This window comes from Gopherus flavomarginatus, chromosome 1 (genome assembly GCF_025201925.1).
Source record: "Gopherus flavomarginatus isolate rGopFla2 chromosome 1, rGopFla2.mat.asm, whole genome shotgun sequence".
Taxonomy (NCBI): Eukaryota; Metazoa; Chordata; order Testudines; family Testudinidae; genus Gopherus; species Gopherus flavomarginatus.
This window is the reverse complement of record NC_066617.1, coordinates 358,265,399-358,293,044: the sequence shown is the minus strand read 5'-3', so window position 1 is coordinate 358,293,044 and position 27,646 is coordinate 358,265,399. Positions and strand designations below refer to the sequence as shown.

The following is a 27,646-nucleotide window of genomic DNA, read 5'->3' as shown; positions in this document are numbered from 1 at the left end:
GCCGGGTTACTCCACTTTCTGCCGCCTCATGAGTGTGGGGTCGGGCCTGGCCAGCAGGAGGTGGAGCAACCTGGCCCCAGCCCACTCTGCTCCTCTGGCTCGTGGTTGGGGACGGTTTCCCCCCTGCCCCTCCCTGCGGAGGCCTGGGGCCAGCCCCCTATGGAGGCTGGGGGCCCCACACAGCCCCGCGGGGGAGCTGCGTAGGGTACCAAAATGGCTAGGGACGGCCCTAGCTCCAACCTTGACCATTGCTACAGGATGCAGGCAGCCAGCACTGGGCACAAGCCTGTGTTGTGTAGAACCCAGGCTGATCTGAGGTGGTGGAAGGAAGTGCATCTGAAGCACGTATGAGTGCTGTGCTGAACGCGTGCCTTCCCGCGTCTCCCTTCTGTGTCCATAGCTCCCATATACATCATCTGAGTCCCCTTGGTTTTTGTTTTTTTTCCAAAGTGAAGAAATTATTCACTTTAGGCCAGCCTAGTTTGAGAGCCAAATCAAACTTCTGTCGTGGCTGGCCATTAGGGAGGCCTACTAGCCTTCTGCTGAGATACCATATTTATGGCATTGTCTAGAAGCCCCACTTCCAATTGGGGTACATATAGTGCTGGGTGCTGTACAAACACAAGTAAAAAGATAGTCCCTGCCCCAGAGACTTTTACAGGCTAAAACTATGAAAACTTGGAAGTATATTACAATGAGAGAACCTATGTGAATGCTGGTCTTTCCCCAAGGGATACCTTCTGACCCATGGAAGTTTGTTGCTTTTGGAGCAAAGGAATTTCTTTCTCCCAAGGTGAAACTGGCACCGTCACTGCCTTAACCAGTCTTCCTGGAAGACTCGTCTACTCCTCTTTTTGACCCCTTAGTTGAAGTAAAAGAAAAGGGCTTGATTCTCCGCTCACTGACACTGGTGTACAAAGGAATAACACCACTGAATTGAGTGGAATTACACCAGCATGAGAGGAAAGTCTGGTCCAAAGCCTTGCTTGAGGGTTTTTTGTATAATTTAATTTCTCGTACGGCTCCTGGGCCCTGGGTTTCACACTGCATTTTTCAGAGTGGCCTGTGTACACAGGTGAGACGCAAAGTGTTGTGTATGCTAATGGGGGCCCTCCAGCCGCTGAGCACTCTATTCTGATTGGTTGAGTCGTGGGCTACATAAGCCCTGCCTGTATATAGAGCAGTGGTTCTCAATCTATTTACCATTGTGGCCCCATCCAATACTACCTGTATGGCCCTGAGGATGTCACATGGGCCACAGCTCTCCGCTGAATGGGCCACAAGGGGCCTGCGGGCCACAGGTTGAGAATCACCGATATAGAGGCTGGAGTATTTGGAACCTAAGTTGCCTTCTGCCAGCTTGTGTTAGAACCGTGTCCCCAGTCATGCCACTGGAAGAGGCACTGAGGCCTGGAGGTGAAAGCTGCACTGTGCCCCTCCGCTGGCGACGGGATGCATGGGAAGAGGCGGATGCTGAGGAGAAGCTGGGAAGCAATCTAGAGAGGCAGGATGGCCCCCCACCCCAGCAGCGAGCAGTCCCACGTCCCCTGTTTTAGGAGGCCTTGGAAGGCTTCTGATGACCCCTCCGCCCCAGCAGGGCCGAACAAGGGCCTCCTGGTCAGGCCCAGATCATTGTGCTGGGAAAGGATACCTACATTCACTTCCAAAATGGGAGTTTGCTAAGCTTGGTTTCTGCCTCTGTATCTGTTTCTAACCCCTCCAGCAGCCAGCCCGCTGTGCTGCACTGGAGGTGGCCACTTACACTGAATTAGCAAAGCTGCATGATGCTGTTGATCTCAAGCAGCCCCATCCCACTGCCCTGCTGCTATCCGAGCAGTATTATCGCTGACACAACCTGTCCTCCTCAGACTCTGCTAACAGGGTATTTATCACCAACTGCACAGTACTCGCAGGGGTCCGGGTCTGTGTCTGTTGATATAAATTACACATGTTAGCAATGTATCCCTGTGTGAAGGTTTGCTGGGATAGCTAATGGCTGCTGCGCTAAACTCTCTTGTTCTGGCGTTGCTGGGTTTTTCTGCTGTGTGCATGAGCTGGATTTGAACTGTTCACTTTCCCTTTTGGAATTCCATGATGACTTTCTGTTTTGTTGGCTGGGCTTCATTGTACAATCGCCTATGGCCAGAGCTGTGCAAAATTCCTGAGAGTTTTCCGGCGGGGTTAAAGTCTTCAACGTTGATGTCCTCCAGCAAGGTGCTGCTTGTATGTTTAGCACAGTGCCCAGAGACTTTGGTGATGGGCACTTTTAGCAACTGAGAAAAATACATTAAATTTGGCAAATATTGCCCATGATAGTGGGGCCACTTTTTGTCTGCAGTCGCTGCTCATCAGCCAGTAAAGAACACAAGGCCTTTGGAAAAGGCATGGCAAAATCCTTCCTTTGTGGACCTCCCACCTAATCCTCTGGAATCCTCCCAAGACTGATTATCTAATGGGATGTCCATGTCCCATGGAGTTACAGTCTGATGCCCAACTCAACCGAATCCACTGGTGTTACCTACATTCTCCATAAGCGTTCTTTAAACCAGTGCTCTCCAAACGTTTTTGATCGCGCACTCCTATCAGTAAAAAATTTTTGAGCACGCACCCCCGCCGCACCGAAGGAAAAAAACCAAAAACTCGGATTCCCACCCCAACTGCCGAAGCAAAAAAAAAAAACAAACCCACTCGGACTCGGGCCTGAACTGCCAAAGCAAAAAGCGCTCCTCCTGCCGCACACCCCCAAGTATCCTCTTGCACCACCCCCACTGTGGAGACCTCTGCTTTAAACATCTAGATAGCTTTTGATGTATAGTTGAACCCCATAGATCTGAATAGGACAAGGGACACATGATTTATTGCTATGATTTATCAGTGTAATCGATGCATATTGTAGGACGTAACCCAAGCACGGATAATAGAGTTTTCTTGATAAAAAGGATTCAGATAAACTAAATTCTGCTGCACTTTCCTGGGGATTAATCTTACAAGGCTTTCAAGACCTGCACTGTTCATAATTTTCACCAGCTAGGGAGAAGTGGCTGGCAGATGGAAATGTAATGTACACTTAGCCAGAGCCCTAAGCCTTGAACAGATTTTTTAAAACCTATCCAGCAATCGAATGGACATCCACAAAATCACCCTAACTCACCCCAGATTAAGTTGTGCCCCTCATCAGTCCAGTTAATATCCTCTTCCAAACACAGAGAAGATGCTCCCAACATGAATCCACTTAATGGATGCTGGGGAAAATAGACAGCCCTTGCCAGCATCCCCTGAAAGTCAACAAATCCATGTTCAAAAATCTTCCATGAAAATGCCCTGGTGCCATTTAAGGGCTTGATTGTGTTCCTATGGGCCTGAAGATCCAACACTCAGTAAAGATAATTGGAGTCTTGCATGACACTATCGGCAAATTACAATCCCCCTGCCGTCGGGTCAGCTGTGCTGATAGGGCAAGAGCCACTTCCTATCTGTGCGCCTAGACCCAAAGTCCACATAGCCCACCCGGAGTGTAGGGCTGCGACACCTCACTCCCCCTTGTGGTCCAAGTCTCTATTCACAGACTTTATAAACTGACTGGTTTTAAGGCCAAAAGGGATCATTAGATCTAGTCTGACTTCCTATATAATGTTTCAACGATGCAACAAGCCAGTGCAGATCATCATTTGGAGCATCAAGCAAGTCCAAGAGAAATAAAAATTATGGCCTTTTCTTTACTATGAAGCTCCTGGGTTCCTCTGCCTGGAGGTAATTCCTGCATACTGAGGGATTTCCTCTAGTCCTCACTAGGCATGCATTATGTAAGGCACCTTTGGCTGACTGCATGGTCTCATGCCACATGTACTGTCTGGAGCAGGGAGATGGAAATACACACAATTAGGCCAGAGCCTCCACTGGTGCAAATAAGAGTTGTGCCAACTTCCACCAGCTAAGGAGCTGGCCCAACTCATAGCAAACTATGAATCCGAAGGCCTCATGGGGAAAAACCTCCATGTAGTTTCCAGAAATAGATGATATTTCAATTCTTCCCTTTGCTTCCTCAGCCAGTAAATCTGAATGCCATCCCTGCACCACGTTTGACACACACACACCCCCGCCCCCACTCCAGCTAGGGAGGAGGTTCCCAGTGACTTGGCTAGAGGGGAAAAGCTCTGTTATCCTTTCATTTCCTGAGACAAATATGTTGTGGTTCCACTCTCTTCCAGGGAGCAGAGACAAGGAAGCGCTCGCCGACACTCAGCAGCCAGTTCAAGCGATCTCTCGAACTGTTGATGAGAACCCTCAGTGGGTGCCAGCCCTTCTTCGTCCGCTGCATCAAACCTAATGAATATAAGAAGCCCATGGTAAGCGCTGATTCTCCCTCTTTACGTGGTGTGTTTTGAGTGTCCTTATAGAGGCAGGGTTTACATGTGGACTCAATACGAGTAAAGCTCTGGATCCATTGACGTTGATGGAGAAACTTCCATCAAGGTCCATCTGCCTGTCTAGAAACCTAACCTGTGCTCCTGACACATGCCTGCAGCCCCACTGATGTCAATGGGAACTAGTCCCATTGAAGAAGGGTTTGCAAGATCGGGTCCTTCCTTTGTAAAGCATTTTCTACAAACTGTCCCCCAAAATGTTTTACAAAATGAGGGCCTCGTCCTGGCACCCCCTTCCTCAGAAGTATAATCCTTAGAGACCCATGCTGGAGCCTCTCCCCTTTAGGAAAAGCCCTATAGATTTCCATAGAGAATCGTGGCCTTCTTATAGAATGTTTGAATGAAGCTATAGAATTCAGGAGCAGGGTTACAATTCTCTGTTCAGTTCTATGGGCAGGTTTAAGAATCCTGCAGAAATCCTCTCCTTCTGTAGGTTTGTAGGTTGATTGCTTTGGAATCCTGTTTGATTTCAATAGCACTTTTGTAATTTCACCCCTTGTTAGATCAAAATCTAAGAAGGTTCTATAGAAATTAAATAGGATTCTAAAGCAATCAACCTAGTAACCTACAGAAGGAGCTCATTTTTATAGACATTTTTCATGTGAGTCAGGCTTGCTGGATTGTGTCCATAAATACAGTTAAAAGAACAGATGTTAGAGATATTGAGAGGCACAGGTGAGAGGTTAGTCATGTTTTCAGCTGTGATTTCCCAGGAGATACAAAGATGAGATGGAGAGGCCTGTTCCTGCTTTAATGTTTTCAATCTAATGAACATATAACAGCCCATTTATCGCCTTTGGCAGGCAGTTAGAATGTGTCTTTTCACCGAGCCGATTGCCCTACCAGCTGAAAGTCAAAGGAAAGAATTACTCAGCCATTTAAAATTACTAATACGTAGTAAAACGATGATCTGTTTATTTGGGTTTGTTATGACTATTTAAAATTCATTAGTACTTTGGGGGCAAATTGCAGTTACCAGATGGAAGGGAAGAGAACACGTGTACATATCCCCCAATAAAGTAAACTCTTTAGGGGCTGATCCTGCATTCTTTGCACACTCATAGTTCCCACTGAAGTCCCTAGGAGTTTTGGGTGTGCAAGGACCGTGAAGCATTGAGCTCCTCATGCTGTGTGCTGAGCATCCCCAATTCCACACTTTGTAGGGTTGGACCTAACCTTACTAAAAATCCCTATTGGTCACTAATCATTACTTATAAAACTTGAAAATAGGTTCTCTTACTTATTCCTAATTTCAATTGCTGTGTGTTATGGTTTGTCTGTGACTGGTGTCTTAGTAAGTTATGTATACACTGGACAAAATTATGCTGACTGTTACATCTCTGTCCAGATTTAGTAGCTATGGGCAGAATTTAACTCTGAATGATACCAGGGCAAAATGGCACAGAAATTCTAAAATGATAAATTTCACTTTTTATCTATATATTTGCTGTGAAGATATATGTATGGATCTGTTGTTTGGCAAAACAAATACGATCAGACAAATATTTTGATAGCTCTCTATGAGCAGTTTGTTCTGTCCTGGTGTTTGTTTAGTGTGTGAGTGGGAGAGACCGAAATTTAAAAAGATATACAAGTGCCTTTAAATGCATATTAACCTCAAAACTTAATACTAGTGTTCGTTTATCAGCAGAGAGGAGCCCAAATCAAAACCACGTCACCCTAGAACTTGGAATGTGTTGAAAATCCGAACCTGGATCCAGATGCAAATTTAGCAAATTGTTCCAAAACCCTAGATCTGAACTCCACTGCGTTTTAGAATGATCTGGGTTTGGAATTCTGCATCTATTTAACTGCTCTGTGAGGACCAGATCTTGCAGCCCACAAATCATTCATCCCCTACTCACACCAGTAGTCACAGAGGTGTCAGTGAAACTATTCATGAGCGTGCGAATTGCAAGATTAATCCAAAAGAGAGACACAAATTGGACAGTTAATGCTAAGCTCTGTGCTGCAGCTTTGTAAGATGTATAATGTGATTTCATACTAAAATGAGAACCTTTATTTTTGGAATGAGTTTAAAAATACAGAACCAAAAAACAGATCGTGGAACATGGGGCTGTGCAGGAAGGTTGTGAAAGAAAAACATTTTCTGTCAGTTAATTTTCTGTCCCAGGATATGAAGGAAAGTGTGCGGATAATGATAGGAAATGGGATAGCAGGAAGTGAAAGGCCAGTGGAAAGTCCTGGTCATTTGTTATTTTACATGATTTTCAAACTTTTGTCCATAATCTTTTGGAATGTTTTGCTTCCCCGTGAAACTTACTTTGGAAAATGACTTTGTTTTCACCCAGATGTGTCTGAGTGAATTCTCTGGCTCCTGCACTGTTGTTTCTGAATAATTGTGTGTTATTGTAAGTAGTGTGAAAGAAACAAATGTAATTAATGAACAGATTGTGGGAGGAAAGAAAAGAATATCCATAAATTGGCAGAAGTCTGCATAACGTAGGCGTCCACTTAATGCCCAGTTCAGGAAGGTATGTAAGCACATGCATAACTTTCAGCGTGTGAGTAGCCCCATCAATGTCAAGAGGACTGTTTGTGAGCTCAGTTACAATCACACACACACACACACACACACACACACGTACCTTCCTGAATCAGGGTGTAACAGGGTAGTCTGCCCCTTTAAGAGCCTGGGGCCAGCCAGCCTTGTTCAGTTAGCAGACCCAGCTAGGCAGTGGTCCGGTGATGCTGGTAAAGTTCTGAGAGAGCTCAGTTCAGGGGAGTTGCAGGAGGGAGGTTTGCTCCTGGGTCTGGAGCAGAGAAAGGGGTACAGAATAAGAGGTCTCCAGGCCCCCGCAGCTTGAACTGGTCAGGGGAACGGCCTTGTTTTTCGTTACTTTGTGGGTTTATTTGAATTAATAAACTATGCCCTGGGGGAAGGGCCCGAAAGCATCTCTGGCATAGTGTTAGTCCTGCCTGGATTGGACGGACAAGCCAGCAGCCCTGCCATGGGCTTGATCCTAAGGCTGCTGGAGTCAGGTGTATGGGCCAGATTCTGCCACCATTTGTTCACAGTGAGTTGCCCCTGAATCTGCAAGCAGCTGATGGTTACTGCTCAATATTAGCAAGGGTGGCAGAATCTGGCCCTTTCTGAAGAGGAATTATTCTTAAGGGCACTCCTCGCAGGCTCTTCAACAGCAGAAGGGTTGAGACACAGGCCGCTCTCAGGCCGGCTCTAGCCATTTCGCCACCCCAAGCACGGTGGCACGCTGCAGGGGGCGTTCTGCCACTCGCCGGTCTCGCGGCTTTGGTGGACCTCCCGCAGGCATCCCTGTGGAGAGTCCGCTGGTCCCGCAGCTCTGGTGGACCTCCCGCAGGCATGCCTGCGGATGCTCCACCGAAACCGCGGGACCAGCGGACTCTCCGGAGGGACGCCTGCAGGTGGTCCACCGGAGCCGCCTGCCGCCCTCCCATCAAGCGGCAGAGCATCCCCCGCTGCATGCCGCCCCAAGCACGCGCTTGGCACGCTGGAGCCTGGAGCCAGCCCTGGCCACTCTGTAACCTAAAACTCCTGCTTTGTTAATTAGGGAAGGATTTTCTCCCTTTTGCCTGTGTGATCTGGGGCCAGTCACTTTCCTTCCCTATGCCTCAGTGCCCCATTCAGTGAAACAATACTTTTCTGTCTCCCACGGGTGTTATGCAGATAAATACATGAAAGACTGAGATGCTCAGATACTGTGTGTGGTGGGGGGCCATAGTGATACCAAATATAGATCCAAGGTATCTGCAGAGTCCAAACTTGCAGTCAGGACTTAATTTTATTACTCTTAGGGTATGTCTACACTGGCAAGTTTCTGCGCCACGAGTTATACCACTTTTATTAAAACGCTGGAATTAAACCAATGTTATGTGTCCACACTGTGCTGCTTGTGACACTGAAGCGCATCCACATTAGCAGTTCTTGCAACAGCAAAGACAGCAGTGCGTTGTGGTAGCTATCCCACTATGCAACTGGCTGCAGGGTGCTTTGGGAAGGGTTCGCAATGCCTTATGGCTCAAGCACAGCACCATATGATGCAGGTTTCCCAATCCCATTGTTCCATGGGCATCCTACTACATTGCCAGCTGCTGTTCAATGGAAGTTGCGGGAGGAGCGGGGAGAGTGTGTGGCAGGGAGTGTGTGTTTGCTTGGAGAGACACAGTGTGTTTTGGGGGACAGAGAGTGTGTCAGCAAGCTGTCTTGTAAGTTCAGACAGTGGCAGGAAGCAACCAGTCCTGAGGGCAGGGGGAGGGGGAAACCCCAACATCAGCCCCCGCCTGCCTCCCTGAGCGCTCTCAATATCTCTCTCTCTCTCTCTCTCACACACACACACACACACACACACACACACACACACACACACACTGCCTCTGTGTTCAACAGCACGAGCATTCCACATTAATGGTTTGCTTTGTGTCCTGGAGCAGATCAGCACAGCACCCACGGGCTGTCAGAAAAGGTGCTTTGAAAGGAGAGGGGTGCGTGTCTCGAGGGCAGGCGAGTTCAAAACAATGAGCAGAGCGGTCACCCGAGGCATTATGGGACAGCTCCGGAGGCCAGTTACAGCACAGAAAAGAATCAAATGTCTACACTAGCAATAGAGCACTGGGGCCTCTGCACAAATAGCCTGACAACTCTCGTCGAGGTGGATTTTTGGCAGCGCTGCAACTGAGGAGTTTCTGCGCACAAAGTGGCTTGGCCATGCACTCACATCTGCTGTTTGAGCACACTAAGCTGCTTAACTGTGCAGAAACTTGCCAGTGTGTAGACAAGTCCTTATCGTTGTTGTTCATTAATAAGAATGGCCCCAAACACAGTTTGAACTCCGCTATCCCGACACCATTTTCCAAAGCAGTTTCGTTTTCTGTTTCAAGGGGAGGGATTTAGCAGGAACGCTAACACACAGCCTTCCCTGTTCCCTTCCAGTTCCCTGCAGCACACTATGGGTCCTTTCTTGATCCCGTTGTGCAACTGGGAGTTAAACAAAGGGACGGAGACACATGTGCTCAGCGCCTCACAGGATCAGGCCCTCTCATGCGGCAATCCTTAAAGTTTCTATGGAGATGATGTTGTATTTGTTTCCCCCACAAGACTTCGGATTGTCCCCCACATTCAGGCTCGATGGTACGGCTTGAGCCGGTTCACAGGCCAGCAAGGTTTGAAACCAAGTGTTCCAATCTGATTTTCCCCCTCCTCAGTTATTTGATCGGGAGCTGTGTGTTCGCCAGCTGAGGTACTCAGGGATGATGGAGACCATCCGGATCCGCAGGGCCGGTTATCCCATCCGCTACAGCTTCGTGGAGTTTGTGGACAGGTATCGTGTCCTCCTGCCCGGGGTGAAGCCGGCGTACAAGCAGGTACAGGTTTAAGCAGTGACTTGGATTTTTATCAAAAACCATCGTGCTAATGCCCTGGAGAAAGTCAAGAGGCAGGAAGACCCAGTGGTTAGAGTGCTAGCCAGAGACCTGGGTTCAGTTCCCTGCTCTGCCACAAACTTCCTGTGTGACCTTGGGCAAGTGGCTTGTGACCAGATTTTCAAAGATATTTAAGTGCTTAATTCCTGTTGATTTAAATGGGAGTTAGGCACCTAAGTACTTTTAAAAATCAGGCCCTTAGTCCCTGGGCCTCAGTTCTCCAGCTGTAAAATGGGACTCGCACTTCCATGTTGTACAGGGGGGTTGTGGGGATACACACATGAGAGACTGTGAGGCCTTCAGTTACTATGGTAACAGGGGCCATCTAAGCACCTTAGATAGGATGAGGCGTCTGCTGGACTATGGTTCAGCTGAGCTCAGAAGCCGCAGTAGCAGTTAAAATAACTGGATGAGCCTGTACTGCCTGAAACATGCCGGCAACACATTCGCAGGGACCAGAGAGAGCCCACAGAGGGATGGCTGGGGAGCACAGCTGATACAACTAGCCAGCCCAGACTGGCATGGCTGCACTGGGGAAGTGCTGGCTGCATCGACTGAACAGGTGTAGCGAGCAGGACCTCTCTGTATGTTCCCTACAGGCCTCAGTAGGTATTACTCTCAAAGGCATAATTCCTCTGACCCTGCCACTGAGGCAGCGTGCCTCCTCCCTCTCCCACCACAGCCTGGGCCTCTACAAGCCACGGTGCAGCCCACTGTGTTGCTCCATCGCTGCACATCTACTGTATAGACACTACAGTCAGCAGTGACAGTCACTGTCATGGATCTGGGATTGAGACTAGAATGAATCATCATCTTCATTCACTGCTTCTAGGCCAGCCAGAAGAGGGAAGCATGCAAATGAGGAGAAGCCTCATTAACGTCACTAGATTAAACCAGTGAAAAACAGGTGGAAGTGAGATCAGACTCCGCCCCGTATTTATAGCTGGTAGGGGCGGCTGGTGTTCATGTGAGCCGTAGGCTGCTATGTCCTGCTGCCCCATTTCTCCTAGGGCGACCTGCGTGGAACGTGCCAGCGAATTGCTGAAGCTGTGCTGGGGAAAGATGATGATTGGCAGATTGGCAAGACCAAGATTTTCCTGAAGGTAAGATGCTCTCAGGCTGTCCGTGCATTGAGCAGCTGTTAGAATCATAGAAGATTAGGGTTGAAAGAGGCCTCAGGAGGTCATTTAGTCCAACTCCCTGCTCAAAGCAGGACCAATCCCAACTAAATCATCCCAGCCAGGGCTTTGTCAAGCCAAGCCTTAAAAACCTCTAAGGAAGGAGATTCCACCACCTTGCTAGGTAACCCATTCCAGTGCTTCACCACCCTCCTAGTGAAAAAGTTTTTCCTAATATCCAACCTAGACCTCCCCCACTGCAACTTGAGACCATTGCTCCTTGTCTTCCCATCTCCCATTGGCTTTGAAGGACTCTAACACCCATCCCAGTAGGTGGTTCCCTAACTAGAACTAATCCCCATCCACTACCCAGGTCTCTGGCCTGATTTGGTGGGGCCTGGGCCAGGGGATGGTGTTGGGTCCAGATCAGGTGAGAGCTAGGAGTCAGAGTATGGGTGAAATCCTAGCACTCTGCTGGCACAGAGCCTGGCTGGGATATGCACACGCACTCAAACCCGCACCCACGGCACTGGTCATATCCCAAGCGGCGCAGGCCTCTCCTCTGTGAGCTCCCCAGCTGTATCTCCAGAGCCAGGCCAATGACTCCACTGCCAGACATGGCAGCAGAATCACCGAGGAGGGGCTTCAGGGCATAGGCAGTGTCCCGCCCAGGTCCCTGCCAAGGAGGTGTGAGGGGAAGCTCCCTGGCTGACTGACACCCATGGAGACAATGAGAGAGCTGAGCTGTTGAGTTGCTCCCTTCAATCCATCCCCTGCCCCCGTGCTGGGGCTGGCTGACAGCTCCTGAAAGCTCCATAAGCCAGGATGGGCCCAGTGGCCCAAAGATCCCACTCTGCACAAACAGTAGGGAATAGTGTGGCAGCACAGATGCCCTGTGAGCCCCTCCCCTCCACCACCTGCTGACATTTTCCAAGGCTGTTCCTGAGGCCCTTATCATCAGGTCCTGTCAGACAGATGTGACGTTGGTCCCCAAGGCTGCCATAACCCCTGAGGTCACGTACGTGGGAAAGAGAGAGGGATTGGGCTCAGCAGAGAGCCAGTGGGAGTGACTGAAAGTTCCCTGCCATGCCGAACAGAGGATCAGCAGCTTTGTGCCCATCAAGATCGGCAAGACCAGTGCAGTGCTGCCTAATGGATCCAGGGCCCTGTGCAGCACAATGAGACAGCAGCAGCGTAACAAAGAGCTGTCTTCTTGTGACGGCCCTACTCACATGCATTTGTTTTTACGATCCCATCTCTAAATCCCTCCAGGAAAACAAGGCCGAGCTGTCAAGGAGCAAGCCGGGAGGCAGATGGGATTTCTCTAGTGTTTCTCAGATGTAATCCTGTCACTTATTTTTAAACATCTCCCCAGCTATTTCTTAGAAACTGCTCCTGACATCCCTGTAGCTTTCCTTTCCAGAAAGCGTTATCAGGATCCCGCAGCTGTCCAGGGAGGAAATAGGGAAACGAACAGGTTCTGAAGGGCAACGCAAGGTCGGGTAAAATGGGAAGCATGCAAAGTTGTATAGATGAACTCAGTTCCTGCAGCAGCCAGTAAAGAAACTAGTATAGAAATCAGTTTGGACGATATAGAAAGGAGGCTAGAATCACGTGACTTGACTGAATTCCACAAAAGCAAGGAAATGCAGACTGAAGGGGTACAGTTTTGTCCTCAGCCCTCCTTCCTATGTCCAGGTTTTGCACCTCCTATGCTTTACGGGAGGAGGGAGTGACATCTAGTAGTCAGAGCAGTGGACCAAGACTCAGGATGCCTGGAGTTTGCTCCCAACTTTGCCACAGTCTTCTCCAGTGCCCTGCTCCTTGTGCAGTCATTAGTACCCGCACAACGTGGGTGGGAAATGCTACCGAATCAGGCGCATGGCAGTAACCTCACTTGACTGACTCATAAGCTGATAGCATAGTGAGCCACACAGCAGAAGGTGACATAATTCACTCACGCACTGTTACTAAGCCCTGCCATGCGTGCGGCCTCTGGGATGAAGGGGTGATGCTCAGCGGTGACTCCTTCTGGCATATTTAGGCATGGCACAGATGAGCTGGAAAGATTTAAGTCCAGTTCTCCTTGATCGGAATGTGAGTGGCTATGCTGTAGAGACCCAAACGTAGTGAGTTGTAAAGCTGGACGTCCTTAGATTTGACCGCTGGGGAGGAGCCTTATACCATCCCTCTGTTTCCATCGTGGGATGGCCAGTGGTCACAGGGTAACCGTTGTGCACTGGTTCATTCCCCAGGATCACCATGATATGCTGCTGGAGATTGAGAGGGACAAGGCCATCACAGACAAGGTCATCCTCATCCAGAAGGTGGTTCGTGGGTTTAAAGACAGGTATTATATGCCAAGGAAATGCCTGGTGAATTTTGGGGGATCTGTTAGTGCAACTTACTGGCACACCATGTTCCGGTTCATGGCACTCTGCAAAAACAATGTCCTCTTTGCCTCAGGTACCACTAGCTTATTCTGCCCATTCACAGTGTGTCTGGCTTATTGCTTTAGCTCGCGGTAAGCATGATAAAGCCCCCCAGGGGTTGACATTATGCTATAACCGGTGCTGGAGCTGCTCAGAGCATGAAGGAAATTATTAACATATATTTTCAGGTTGCCGACTTTCAGAACAATGGGAGTAAGGCTTTCTGTCCACACTCAGTTCTGCACTCAGGAGAGACACTCTTCATTGGCCAACTTTAGTTATACTAGCAGACTATTCCAAATGACCTTCTGTGCCAGATCTTGGTCCCATTGAATTCAGAGACAAAATTCCAGTGGGAGACTGAGGGGGGGTGATATTCAGCCTTATGGCAGCAAAGAGCAATAGTAGGTTACAGTGCAACTCATCCCAATGCCCAAGGTGCTGCTGTACCGCTATTCCCACTGAAAAGCCGGCACTGCAGAGATGAGAGGCAGGAAGCCAACCCATGTAAAGCACACTGCATAGCAATGTGGGGTAAAGAGAAAATGATGGCCAAGGACTCGGGACATACTCCTGTCCTTAGAGCAGCAGTCCTGAGTATTGGTCAAAGCCGGGGACTAGCGATCAGGACTTCTGTCACCTGTCCCTGACTTAGCTGCTGGCTTGCTGTGGGAGCATGGACTAGTGACTTCTTATTTCATTCAAGCCCTGGATGTGTGCTGTGCACCTTCTGGAACACCAAGAAGACTGAAGGAGCCAGATCCGCACCTGGCGTCAATGGTGGTGGGTTCATTGACGTCAATGGAGCTATGCTGATTTACGCCAGCTGCAGATCTGTCCTACAGTCCTCATTTGGATGAGGTTAAAATCTAAGACTAGAGGAAACAGAGTGAGGAAGATTCCAAATGCAAAGGCGGGGGGGGGAGGTGAGGGGTAAGTCAAGAGCCTGGACCCAAGGCGTCACCCAGCAGTTCAGGGCAGGACCGTTGATCACCTGGCACTGGATCGGCACATTTGGACTGCTCTTCCCGTTCTTGTTTTGGACAAAGCACAGGGAATGGGCAGAGAGGAGGGTTCGTGGTAGTACCACTACAATGCCTCTGCTTCCTCCTGCACGGGAAAGGAAGGCTGGGACTGGCATTATCCAGCAGCTGACTGAGCTCAAGGGAGGGGAGGTTACTCCTTACAGTCTGTGAAGAATGCAGCTGGCTTTCCCTGTGGGCCAAGGTAACGATAACCCCCAGCAGACCAGCACAGGTGTTTGTAATCCCTTTCCAGGTCCAATTTCCTGAAAGTGCGACATTCGGCCCTGATGATTCAGAGATACTGGCGGGGACATAACTGCAGAAAGAACTATGGTGCTGTAAGTGTTGCCAATTCTCCTTTACGCTCTTCTCACCTTGGTCTCATTGCCTAGGATCCAGATATTAGGTTCCTTATCGGTCCAGTTAAGCATCCCCTGAGGGGAAAGGTCAGAGAGGGGACAGCTGGCTAGTGTGTTGGAAGGGAAAGGGGGAAGCTGTACCCTTGCTGCCCTCGGTTCTGCATAAAGGGAGCTACCATCTCTTTGGTTATCCTCCTCACACCTTTGTCATGAGTTGGACCCATCTTACAGCAGTTGGTCACGTGTGGCCCTGGATTCCTTATGTCATTTCTCAGGAGGCTGCAAACTCAGGGCCAGTATTAAAGTTGGTGAAAGTGGCGTAGCTCTGTCCTTGGAATTGCACCTGATCCAGGTTGTCACTTGGACTTTACTGCAGCTGCAGCCATGTTTTGCTGACAGTCCCCCCACTCCACAACCCCATCCAAAATTGCGCACGTGCGGCGGACAGCTTCTAGTTTCCTGGGTATTTACACAGCCCCCCTTAGCATCCCCAAGCATGGCAGATCCCAGAACTCAATAGGGAGGGTGGGATGGAAGAAGAGAATGTCTCCGGCATGGTATACGGTCCTCTTCTGGACCTGACCCAGCAGAAGACCTGCAGAGGGCATGCCATGACATTTGGCCTGCAGAAGTGTGCAGGGGGCAGCCTGGGGATGGGAGTGTTCAAGGCCAGAGGGATGGCCGTTCTCTGCAGTATCATCCCCCACGCAACCCAGCATAAGCTATCCCTGATTGAATTAACGTAAGTGCCCCCTCCTGTGATGTGGAACCCCCTGGGGGAGACATTGTAGTGGTAATAGCCATGACAGGAGGCATGAGGAGGTGCTGGGCCTCCTTGTGCATGGCCCTTGCTACCTGTGACTGCTCTGAGATCTGTGTAGATCTGGGGGATCTTGAGCGCCAAACCTCTTGAGGGAAGCACAGGGAGCAGACTGTGCACGAGAAGCATTAGGGGTCATTGAGCCCATAAAGGCTTGGATCTCTAGCCAATGGAATTCAATGGGAAAACTCCCATTGACTAAGTGAGCTTTGGATCAGGCCACACAAATCCAGGAGCACTTTGTTTCTCTGCCATCTCACAGCAGCTCTCCCCTGCTTTTTGGAGGGCTCTTTGCTTGTTGCTAATTTCAGCAGGTTTGTATTTTCAGCTGCGAGAGGGCAGATGAGCGAGGAAAATCTGACTATGGCCGGTGAGTCCCTCAGCGGCGCAATGTCTTAATGCTATTTCCTTTGCAGATGAGGACTGGGTTCCTGAGGCTCCAGGCCCTCTACCGTTCCCGCAAACTCCACACGCAGTACCACATGGCTCGCAGACGGATCATCGAGTTCCAGGCAAGGTGCCGGGGCTGCCTGGTGCGCAGGGCCTTCCGCCATCGCCTTTGGGCTGTCTTTACAATCCAGGCTTATGCCAGAGGCATGATTGCACGGAGGCTGTATAAGCGCCTTAAGGGAGAAGTAAGTACCATGCAGGAAATGCTGTTTGCTAGCATGCGTGGTAGAGAAAGACAGCATCCAGTTAACAGGACCAACAGGGTTGGTTTCCCCAGACCATGATCAGGGCCACTCAGGGTGGGGGGCAAGTGGGGTATTTTGCCCCAGACACTGCTAGCCGCTCTGGGTTTTCAGTGGCACTTTGGCGGCGGGCCCTTTGCTCGCTCCAGGTCTTCGGTGGTGGGTCCTTCAATGCAGCAGAAGACGCTGAGCAAGCGAAGGACCCGCCGCTGAAGTGCTGCCGAAGCTTCGGAGCGCTGCCCGATGAGTACATGCAAGTGGTGATGGGAAAAAAAGCAGCCGCGATCGGAGGCACTTAGGCTGCTCTACCGTGGCCGCTTCATTCTTCGGCGGCAATTTGGCAGCAGGTCCTTCCCTCTGAGAGGGACCCACCGCTGAATTGCGGCCGAAGACCTGGCCCTGCCCCAAGCCCCCTGAATCCTCTGGGCGGCCCTGAGCATTATAGTCTGTATAACAGGGGTCGGCAACCTTTCAGAAGTGTTGTGCTGAGTCTTCATTTATTCACTCTAATTTAAGGTTTCGCGTGCCAGTAACACATTTTAATGTTTTTAGAAGGTCTCGTTCTACAAGTCTATAATATAAAACTAAACTATTGCTGTATGTAAAGTAAATAAGGTTTTAAAAATATTTAAGAAACTTCATTTAAAATTAAATTAAAATGCAAAGGCCCCCGGAGCCGTGGCCAGGACCCAGGCAGTGTGAGTGCCACTGAAAATCAGTTCATGTGCCGCCTTCGGCACACGTGCCATAGGTTGCCTACCCCTGCTGTATAACATCCATCCTACAGCCTTTGTCTAGCTGTCAGTGTCTCTCTGTCTACACTAGATTTTTTTAACCTGAAGTTAACTGATTGCCAATTAACTTGACTTAGTTATCACTTTTGTAAAGGCTAATATGGGCATGCCCCAAATGTTTGTTCCAGGATACAAAAGTCTGTGGTTACCCTAGGGGCCAGCACCCTAAATATCGTAGAGAGAGGCAGATCACACTAGTGTGGATCACTGACTGTGTGTAAGGGAGTGCAGAACGCAAATTCTTCCCCCAAGATCGTGACAGAATGAAATCAAAATCAGAAAGCAATGTGAAAGCTGGTACCCTCTCTCTGGCTAGAAACCGACTCCCATTATGTTAATGTTCCTTGAGACATACCAAGGGACAGAGCTGTGTTCATGTCTGTGCTGCGTGCTCCTGTGATCTGGATGTTAGCAGAGCAAAAGTGCTAAGTGTCTTTTTAAAAGCCCACTTGTGTTTTGTTTCCCAGTATCACCGCCGTCTGGAAGCAGAGAAGCTTCGTCTGGCAGAAGAGGAACGGCTCCGGAAGGAGATGAGTGCCAAGAAAGCCAAAGAGGAAGCAGAAAAGAAGCACCAAGTACAATCTGACTTTTCTCTTTCTTGGCTTCTCTCTAGGGCCTGATTCTACTCCTGCTGAAAAGTGTAGGGGCAGAATAAGGTCAACTGAAGGCAGCATCCCAATAAATAGTATGAGGACTTGCTGTCCTGTTGTATTGTTCATATTTGACTCAGTAAAGCCATCCCTATTTTCACTTGACTGAAGCTAGCACAGAATTTCCAATCTGCCACACCAGAAGTACACAGATTATGTGTATTCTTTTTGGTATTATAGGACTGCATAAGGGACCTCAAAGGTCACTGGAACATTGCCACTGTGCTAGGTGCTGTATGTGCATAGAGTAAAAGTCCTGCACCTGGAACCTTGGGCTCTAAATAGTCAGAAGGAGAGAGAAAGATGCATTGTTGTGTCCATTTTGCAGGTGGGGAACTGAGGCACAGATTTAAGTGCGTTGTCCTCGGTCACACAGTGAGTCAGTGGCAGAGCTGGGAATTTATCTCAGATCTTCTGCGTCTCAATCTAGTGCCTTAACCCCAAGACCATCCTTCTGCTCTAAAGCTAAGGGGCCAAGCTGCAGAATAAAGGACCAGCTTGCCAGAGAACGCACTCTAGTCAGTGTAACCATTCTCTTCTAGGTACGTCTTGCTCAGCTGGCCCGGGAAGATGCTGAGAGAGAGGTGAAGGAGAAGGAGGAAGCCCGTCAGAAGAAGGAACTCTTAGACAAAATGGAGAAGGCCCGAAAGGAGCCAGTGAACGACTCAGATATGGTGGACAAAATGTTTGGATTCCTAGGGACCACTTCGTCTCTGCCAGGCCAGGAAGGACAGGCACCCAATGGCTTTGAGGTACTGCATGGAGAATGGAGCAACAGACAGGGCTTGCTAGTGTTGCTCAGAGTAACGTTTTGGCACAGGGGACAATCCATCCATCCCATCTTGGTCCAGCATCATCACCCTATTACCCTAATGTTTAGCTCTTAGAGTGCTCATCATAACTCTTTTTCCAATGTGTTCACACTTGCTGCTTCTGCTGCTGCCTTTGGGAGTCTGCCCCACAGAGGATTCTCCTCAGGTTAAAGAAGTATCTACAGACCTCACGAGGGGCTGATCCAGGTTCCCTTGAAATCACTGGTTTCAAGGGGAGTTGGATTGGATCCTCTGTGCCAATTCTTGTCCTGAGAACTGATCCTGGCCCTATTGAAATCAGTCCCAGAACCGGGAGCAAGGTGAAGTGCAGGGTGAGGGAGCTTTTAAAGACACTAAACCAAATCGGATGTGTATATTTTCCTCCCTCTCCAGGACCTTGAGCGAGCCCAGAAGGAGCTAGAGGAAGAGGATTTAGATGCAGCTTTGCCCCTCCCCGAGGAAGAGGAGGAAGACCTTTCGGAGTATAAATTTGCAAAGTTTGCAGCCACCTACTTCCAGGGCACGACAACACACACATACATCCGCCGGCCACTTAAGCAGCCCCTTCTGTACCACGAGGACGAAGGAGACCAGTTGGTGAGACAGGAAATAATCCGTAAATGTCCTGGTCATGAAGAATGGGGCTGGTAATAGGCTACAGAGCCCTTTCGTTTCTAGGACACCCATTTGAATCCATCCCTGTAGAGTTTGAAGATAGTTTAGGAGCAAAGTCCTTATCTGCTGTTGGATGTCCTGTGTGACCTTCATTGATGGCTTCTCTTTCTGTTGGGCAAGTAGACACGGGGTCATGTGATGCACCATAAGGAAATTTCATTTGCGATGTGCTTGAGCACCATGTTTAAGAAATAAAACCGTGCCAGCCAGTAATAAAACAATCCTCTCCAAGCATTCTGAACCTTCATCTAGTACTTATGTAGCAGGCTAGAGTTAGAGCTTGGGAGGCAGAGGGCCACCAAACAGGTATAAATATACAACAGTAGGACAGTCTGCTCCCACACTGTCCCACCCATGTGCCTCAAGATGGGAAGTCAGTCCACATGCCCATTCAGTCCTTGATGTCTGTGCTGAGATGCTCTAACAGTGCCCACTGTGCTTGTGGTGATTGGTCTGTTAGGGATTGGGCCACATATACAGGGTGTGCACAAGAACTGTACAGGAGAATTGTGCCAAAACTCCTTAATGGCCCTACAAAAAGATGGATTGAACTATCCTCCCTGTTTGTTTTTATCCTACTGGCCTTTCTGTTCATGCATCTGAGAATGATTAGACATAAAATCTCAGTTTAGTAGGAAACCCTTTTCTGATACTAACAATGTCTGATTGTTCTTTTGGGGGGAGGGGCAGGGACTCAATTAGTTTTTGATTATCTAATTTGCGAGGTTTCTCCTTTATACTCGACTTTAATGAGAGATGTCTCATGTATTTTCCAGACTCTGATCTGTGTTGCACAATTTTAGTTTAATTTGCATTTATATTACACATTTTAATGAACTAGTCATTTTGCACTGTATACTCACCACTACCCTCTCCTGAACAGATTCAGAACCGCTCAATGGTTTTTCATAGACCCTGAACTGCTAACAGCCAAAGGAGAGTCTCCTTTAGCCCAAGTAGCAGGGGCCTGTGCTTTTGGAGCAGAGGATCTGAGTATTATCCATGCTGTCATTAAGTGTTTAGTGCTGCGATGAGTCCAGTCACTAGTGGCCATGGCTTTATTACAGTATAATACATACAATTAATTATATTAAACCAGACCAAGCCAAGAACTCTATTTGTTGCAAATAGGCAGCACTTGCAGTGTGGATCACTATCCTTCGTTTCATGGGAGACCTTCCTGAGCCTAAATACCATACGGCTATGAGTGACGGCAGCGAGAAGATTCCAGTGATGACCAAAATCTATGAGACTCTAGGGAAAAAGACCTACAAAAAGGAGCTGCAGGCTTTGCAGGGGGAAGGAGAGGTGAGAATGCTCTTCCCTTTAACGTTACAGCTGTAGAAGAGCCAATATTCTTGATGTACAGTTCATGAAAGTAGAAATGTATCTGTGGAACAAACTGCTGATGGGATTGATTGAGGCAAATAGTTTTGTAAGTTTCATCTGCCACTATTCTAGCAAGGAGAAAACTACAAAGCCTATCATCCCTTGTGTTTCAAAGTATAAATTCTATTCCATATAGATACTTATACTGCCCTCATCACTATAGTATTCTACTGATGCAAAGCACTTGAGCAGATCTAGGTATTATTATGATTATTAGTGCATTAAGCTATGTGGCTAACACATGTCACGTGGTTCATTCTCTCATCCTCTCCCCCGGCAGGTGGAAGAATTGTGTGTGTGGTGGAATGTTTTGGTTTGATTTAAATGAACATATTGCTCTGTGTTTGTGTTAGTCAGGCCAAAGATGCGTGGGAGCAGTGAGGTCTGGGATTGTCCCATGGGATTCAACCCCTCCTGGGGAGAAAATTACTCCTGTGGTAAATGGTATTGCACCATTTAGTTATGGGACACATACACTTCACCGTAAGAATCCATCTTTGGCTGCTGCCAAAAGCAGGACAAAAGACTGGATAGACCATTGGTCATTGCACTCTGGCAATTTATATGCTTTCATCTTTGAGAATCTGCCTTATACAAGATGGCAGGATATTTCCAGTGACCTGGCTTGCCGGTGGCAGGATGCGATAAATGGTACTGCTGCACTTAGATTACATCAAGGCCCCCTAGAGTCTAAGAACAGCCACCTTTGTTTGACGCTTTTGGTAGATCTAAATAAATAAAACCCCTGGTTCCAGTCATATTCCCAGAAACAATGATATAATGTAGCAATTTCATTAAAGCTCCTGGTGAGGAAAGTAATCTCCACTGGGATCTAATTATGTTAAAATATACAAGAAGAATCAAGCTTCGTTCTGTATAATTAACCATTTTTATTGGTTCGCTGGACAGAATATCATATTTCAGTAGGCTGTGGCATCAGCAGAGCCCCTAGAGAAGAGAGATAAAATTTAACAATGTATTTTTATCTTAGAGACAAACTGTTCTTTCTGGATAGTAATGTTCTCATTTCTCTGGGTAGTATGAATGCCTGGTTAGATTCAATTAGAAATGGATGGCTGGATATTCATAAGTGGCCAGATGCTTCTAATCCATAAACTACGTATTAGAGATGGGTTTGAGCTGTAATTTGCCTTCATGTCAAACTTTCCTAAAATTTGAGGTTGTTTCGATCCAGGTTTTGATTTGGCTCATTAAAGAGACAGAGTCCAGCTGCAAAATTGAGATCCAGATCTGAGCATTGTAGTGGCTTGGAGGAGTTTAGATTAGGGTTTTGGTTCTGACCCATCTCTCAGAAATATCAAATCAGTGCTCAGAATCCACTGAAGATGCTGCCATTTCTAAAAGCTGGTGAGCCGGATACACAGGAAACCCACCCTGCAGGGTTGTGTGCGTCCCAGGAATAAGGCTACTCTTCTTGCCTTCGCAGAGCGCTCACATAGATGGCCACAAGAAGAACAGTGTGCGGCACAAACTGGTCTCCTTGACTCTAAAGAAGAAATCCAAACTGACTGAAGAGGTGAGAGGAAATGCTTTGCGGCTGGGTAGCACAAATGGTATTATGTGGTCTGCAGGGCTCTCTGACTCTCTCCTGCTGCTCCCTCGACACAACACATCCAGACCTCCTCTGGGTTTGCTGCTCTCTGTGTCTTTGGGGGCCTGAAAGATTTAAAGATTCTTTAAAGGGAAAGGTTGGCTCCCCATGTCTCCTTGAATCACCCTTCACCTCATGCCTTCTTCCCTATGCCTGGTGCAGCTCGCACTCTCCATTCATCAAGCACCTGTCCATCTCCTCTTTTCACATCCTGCCGTCTGCATAGAATTCCAGTTAGAGAATCGCCCACCCCGCTGTGTTGGCCTGTACATTCTCGGTCTTTCTGACTTCAGCCACTTCCTGCTAGGCTTTAGATTCCGAGTGGATTTTCAGAAGCACTCAACAGTGGGCTAACTCCACTGCCATTGAGATCTGTGATCAAACACCCATGTGAGCCATTCAACCAGCGCTGAGCACTTCTGAAGAACCCACTCTTCAGCTCTTAGGACAGAGAATCCTTTTTCTTGACACATCTTCCTTTTTATACGTATGGTAGAGAGGAATTATCAGTGGTTCACAGTCAAGCTGCAAGGGCATATCAAGTGGAGTTCCACAGGGTCTGGTTCTATTCAATGTCTTCATCAATGATTTAGATAATGGCATAGAGAGTAAACTTATAGAGTTTGCAGACAATACCAAGCTAGGAGGGGTTGCAAGTGCTTTGGAGGATAGAATTAAAATTCAAAATGGTCTGAAGTAAATAGGATGAAATTCAATAAGGACAAATGCAAAGTGCTCCATTTAGGAAGGAACAATCAGTTGCATACATACAAAATGGGAAATGGCTGCCTAGGAAGGAGTACTGCAGAAAGGGATCTTGAGGTCACAGTGGACCACAGGCTAAATATGAGTCAACAGTGTAACACTGTTGCAAAAAAAGCAGACATCATTCTGGGATGTATTAACAGGAGTATTGTAAACAAGACATGAGAAGTAATTTTTCTGCTCTACTCCATGCTGATTAGGCCTCAACTGGATTATTGGGTCCAGTTCTGGATGCCACATTTCAGGAGACATGTGGACAAATTGGAGAAAGTCCAGAGAAGAGCAACAAAAATTATTAAAGGTCTCAATAACATGACCTATGTGGGAAGATTTTAAAAATGGATTTGTTTAGTTAGTGAGGGGACATGATAACAGTTTTCAAGTACATAAAAGATTGTTACAAGGAGGAGGAAGAAAAATTGTTCTCCTTAACTTCTGAGGATAGTACAAGAAGCAATGGGCTTAAATTGAGGTGGAGGTTGGACATCATGAAAAACTTCCTAACTGTCAGTGTGGTTAAGCACTGGAATAAATTGTCTAGGGAGGTTGTGGAATCTCTGTCATTGGAGATTTTTAACAGCAGGTTAGACAAACACCTGCCAGGGGTGGTCTAGATAAGTGTTCCCCAACCTTTTTCATCTGGCAGGCGCCAGATGAAGGACTGTGGCGGCGGACAAGCATCCGCCGAAATGCCGCCGAATTTTGGTGGCATTTTGGTGTATGCTCGTCTGCCAGCCAGTATGCGGGCACACTTAGAAGCCCCTGTGGGCGCCATGGCACCTGCAGGCACCGCGTTGGGGACCCCTGGTCTAGATAATACTTAGTCCTGCTATGAGTGCAGGGGACTGGACTAGATGACCTCTCGCGGTCCTGTCCAGTCCTATGATTCTATGATGTGCACTGACTGAGGAAACCAGAAACAACGATCACAACCACACATGTGCTTACACGCTTACAGCCATGGCGTTGTGTTTTTGGCCGATAGAGAGTCTTTTAATTGTGTTACTGTTTTTAATGATGATTGAATAGAGAAGAGATGAAGAGCCATATCCTCATCAGTTATAGACTGGTGAAATTCCATTGCCTTCTAATAGAGTTATCCCGGTGGAGGGTGAGGCTTGGAGTTGTGGCCTACAGGTGCTGTTGTGGAAAAATTGGGGCAATCCTACCTGGGTGGGGATGGGAGGCACAGCCGTTCACAGAGGTGTGGGTTGAAGAAGCGGGGAATCATAGCAACAAGTTAACCAGAAAGAGAATAATGTCTTCGGTTGACAGGTGACAAAGAGACTCCACGACGGTGAGTCCACCCTCCAAGGCAACAGCATGCTTGAAGACCGACCCACCTCCAACTTGGAGAAGCTGCATTTCATTATTGGTAATGGCATCCTCAGACCAGCATTAAGGTTAGAAATCAGTGCAAAGAGTCAACTATCATTCTCAGTCGTCCCCCCCCACCCCCAGTAGTTAAGCTGCTCTCATTAAAAAGAAATATTTTTGCTAATCTGTGCAATTGAATAAAACACGTATTACACTGTTCTTCGATCTCTCTTCCTCTATATGATTGGGGCTAGACTCCCATCGTGTTTGTTAGATGTTCCTTTCAGGCTTGATCCAAAGCCCATTAGGTCACTGAAAAGGCTGACACAGACTTCATTGGACTTTGGATCAGGCCCCCAGTTATTAGCATTCCTTTTTTCTTTTCACTGTTTATTTTTATCCAAGCCATTAGATCCTAAGTTGCTGGGTCTTCTTTTGTCAGAAGAATAGATTTATTTTATTGCATACAAAAAAGCTATGTTAAAAGAACATTGTTGCAGTTGCAAAGTCAAAACTCAAAAGATAGGAAAAGCCAGAATTATGATTGCCCATGCAACCTTAATTCAGCCCCTTTGTGCACATGCATTCAGACTCTATCTTTAATTATAAGATCATACGCTGGTTTTTCCACTGGACCCCGCCTCATTCAGTGCACAGAATGGACAGTGCTCACTTAATGCTCAGCTTGTCAATATTTTGTCCTACTTCACTGTTCAGTGTGTGGCCGTAGGCCTTATTTCTGGAGATCATTCCCACCCTGCTTCATGCACAATTAATGTATCTACACTACAACCCTGTGAGATGAGGGGATGGTATTATGCAGATTTTACAGATGGGGAACTGTGTGACAAAGGCAGATTAAGGTTAAAATTGTATACTAATTTAGGAGGCCCAATTTGAAATGCTTAGGACCTGATTTTTTCAAAGCATTATATAGTGCTTGATATATTCAGAGCAGAAGGACCTCATTTGCTTTTGTGAGTGCCTGGTAGCAGACAGTATTCCTGCGGATGGAGTATGCAGGTAGACTCTGTGGAGAATTCTGCTGGCAAACTCTTCTGAGCATGTGCAAACTAAGATTTTCAAAGGCTCATGAACTTGGCCAAAGATGGGTGGATTTTCAAGAGGATGGCAAAAAATACTCCCCACCCCCAACCCCAGGGCAGTCCCCATACCAAATTGTAAGTCCTTGTTCCAAAACGTGGCAGCACTAGAGCTTTTCAACAAAGCAGATGTAAGAAGCTCTTAACATGGACAAAACATGTCTTTTCCCCAAACCTCGTTCTGAGAAACAACAAAACTGGTTTTGCCAAAAAAATTTTAAAAATCAGCATAGAAAATTTCAGCCAAAGCAGCTAAAATTTGGCCAGGTTATAAGGAACAGAAAACAGGGTCTTCTAATGCAACATGTTGGGCCACCTCAACTGCACCATCTCTGGTATATTTTGCCATTCATCCTAAAAGCTCACAAAGCTCTTTACACAAACAAACAAGGCTCATTTTACCTGCCACTGACAAAAGGCTGCTGCTAGGATGGAACATGGCAGATGTTTGTTTAAATAGACACAGCAAGACTACATAGCAACTCAGCACGAGAAAGCTGAGACTTTCAAAGCTACTTGGATGCCCAGTTCCAGAGCTACTTTTAGGCAGCTTTGGAAGAGCTCGGCCAAAGTGTAAAGGAATGCCGTTTCCATTTGAATTTGCAAAGGGGATTTCTGTAGGAGGGATGTAATTATCAGAGTTAGAATTGGCCAGGGCAACGAGGTTAATACCCCTAGACAGACATAAAGTGCCATGGGACCTTTAATCATCAAGCAGTCAGGGTCTGGTTTTACATCCCATCTAAAAGACAGCAGCCACTTTGACATCTAGTAACAGTTTGCAAGCCTGGAGAGGCAGATTTCATCAGAAAAAGTAGCAAATTATTCATTAAGGGCCCAATCCAGAGCCCACTGAAATTACTGGAAAGACTCCCATTGACTTCAGTGGACTGTGGATCAGGGCTCCACTGAGAGGGAAATGGTATCTTGAATGATTGGCTGGGATCTAACTCTGATTTCTGTTGCAGGGATGAAATCTATTGTCAAATCTGCAAACAGCTCACCCAGAACCCTTCCAAAAGCAGCCACGCGAGAGGCTGGATCCTGATGTCGCTATGCGTGGGATGCTTTGCTCCTTCCGAAAAGTTTGTGAAGGTGAAGAGCGAATGTTATTTCTCATGTGCCTGGCGTATCTATTTATACATTTCCTTTCACAATGCTGGAGCCAACTCTTCTCTTTGCTTTCTCTGCTTGTTAACTGTGTCATGACTCCCTTTCCACAGACTCTGGTTTTACAGAAAAGCTCCATTGTAGTAAAAGCCCCAGTTCAGCTAAGAACATAAGCATGTGCTTCAGCCCCATTGAAATTAAAGTTTAGCAACTGCTTACATAGGTTGCTGAATCGGGGCCCTAAAGGCTATTCTTCTAACCGAGTCATCTAACTATAAAGAAGAATAAATTACTAGGAAATTGGTTTTAGTTGAAACCAAATCTCAGATCTCAAGGCCTTTCCAAAATTTGAATCCAGATCTACAGCCAAACGTCACAGCTGACCTGTATTTCTACAATAGGCTGATCTAAGCACACCTGAAAATTAGGGATGCTCAGATCCCAGCTTTGCAGCCTGGCCCTCTCTCTTGTAATACATATAATAGCCAAGAATAATGAACAGTCCTATAGGAAGCTGCCATCCAGAAAGGCTGGTAAAACAGAAGAGAAACACAGAACACAGAGAAAGCAGCTGCAGTGTATGTATGTGAGAAAGCGGGGACTTCTGGGGCCAAATTTTCAAATGATGTGTCTGAGTTGCTTGTGCAAAGAATATGCAAACACCTACATGAGGCTAAACATCCATATTCTTGTACAAGTGGGATTTGCAAATCCAGGCTGCATGTTTATGCCTGCAGTTACCCCATAGGAATATACGAAGGCTAGTTTGTATATGCAGATGACGTTTCTGCTCACTCAGTCGATGCATCTGCTGCGCTGGTAAAATTGTCTATCAGTGGTATTACAAAGTGAGCTCAATTTTGCTGAAACTAAAAAAAAATCTGCATGGAAAATTTCAGGCCAAGCAGTTAAAATTTCATATGTGTGTGTGCGTGCGTGTGTGTGTGTGTGTGTGTGTGTTAATTTAAATGTCATTAGGAAGGTTTTAAATTAATCCCAAGTCTATGAGTATATTTTGTTTGGTTGCTCTACCTCCCTGTATCCTACTTCCTCATGTATCCAGATGGAAGCCAATACCTCTAGATGAGCGGCTTTATCTCCCAAAGTACTGGGCATCCAGCAGCTCCCACT

The 27,646-nt window shown here is 47.4% G+C and overlaps 1 protein-coding gene across 2 annotated transcripts in view; it reads left to right on the top strand.

Moving 5' to 3' along the window:
* MYO7A (myosin VIIA) overlaps positions 1–27,646 on the top strand; it is a 185,600-nt gene that overhangs the window by 120,863 nt on the left and 37,091 nt on the right. For both annotated transcript variants that reach the window (XM_050930288.1, XM_050930279.1), the window contains 13 exons: positions 4,209–4,346; positions 9,627–9,785; positions 10,853–10,945; positions 13,216–13,310; positions 14,671–14,755; positions 16,013–16,231; positions 17,550–17,657; positions 18,275–18,484; positions 18,938–19,141; positions 20,351–20,527; positions 22,056–22,145; positions 24,261–24,388; positions 26,374–26,500. In XM_050930288.1, the coding sequence (XP_050786245.1) occupies positions 4,209–4,346; positions 9,627–9,785; positions 10,853–10,945; positions 13,216–13,310; positions 14,671–14,755; positions 16,013–16,231; positions 17,550–17,657; positions 18,275–18,484; positions 18,938–19,141; positions 20,351–20,527; positions 22,056–22,145; positions 24,261–24,388; positions 26,374–26,500 (1,833 nt within the window). The remainder of the gene's footprint in view (positions 1–4,208; positions 4,347–9,626; positions 9,786–10,852; positions 10,946–13,215; positions 13,311–14,670; positions 14,756–16,012; positions 16,232–17,549; positions 17,658–18,274; positions 18,485–18,937; positions 19,142–20,350; positions 20,528–22,055; positions 22,146–24,260; positions 24,389–26,373; positions 26,501–27,646) is intronic.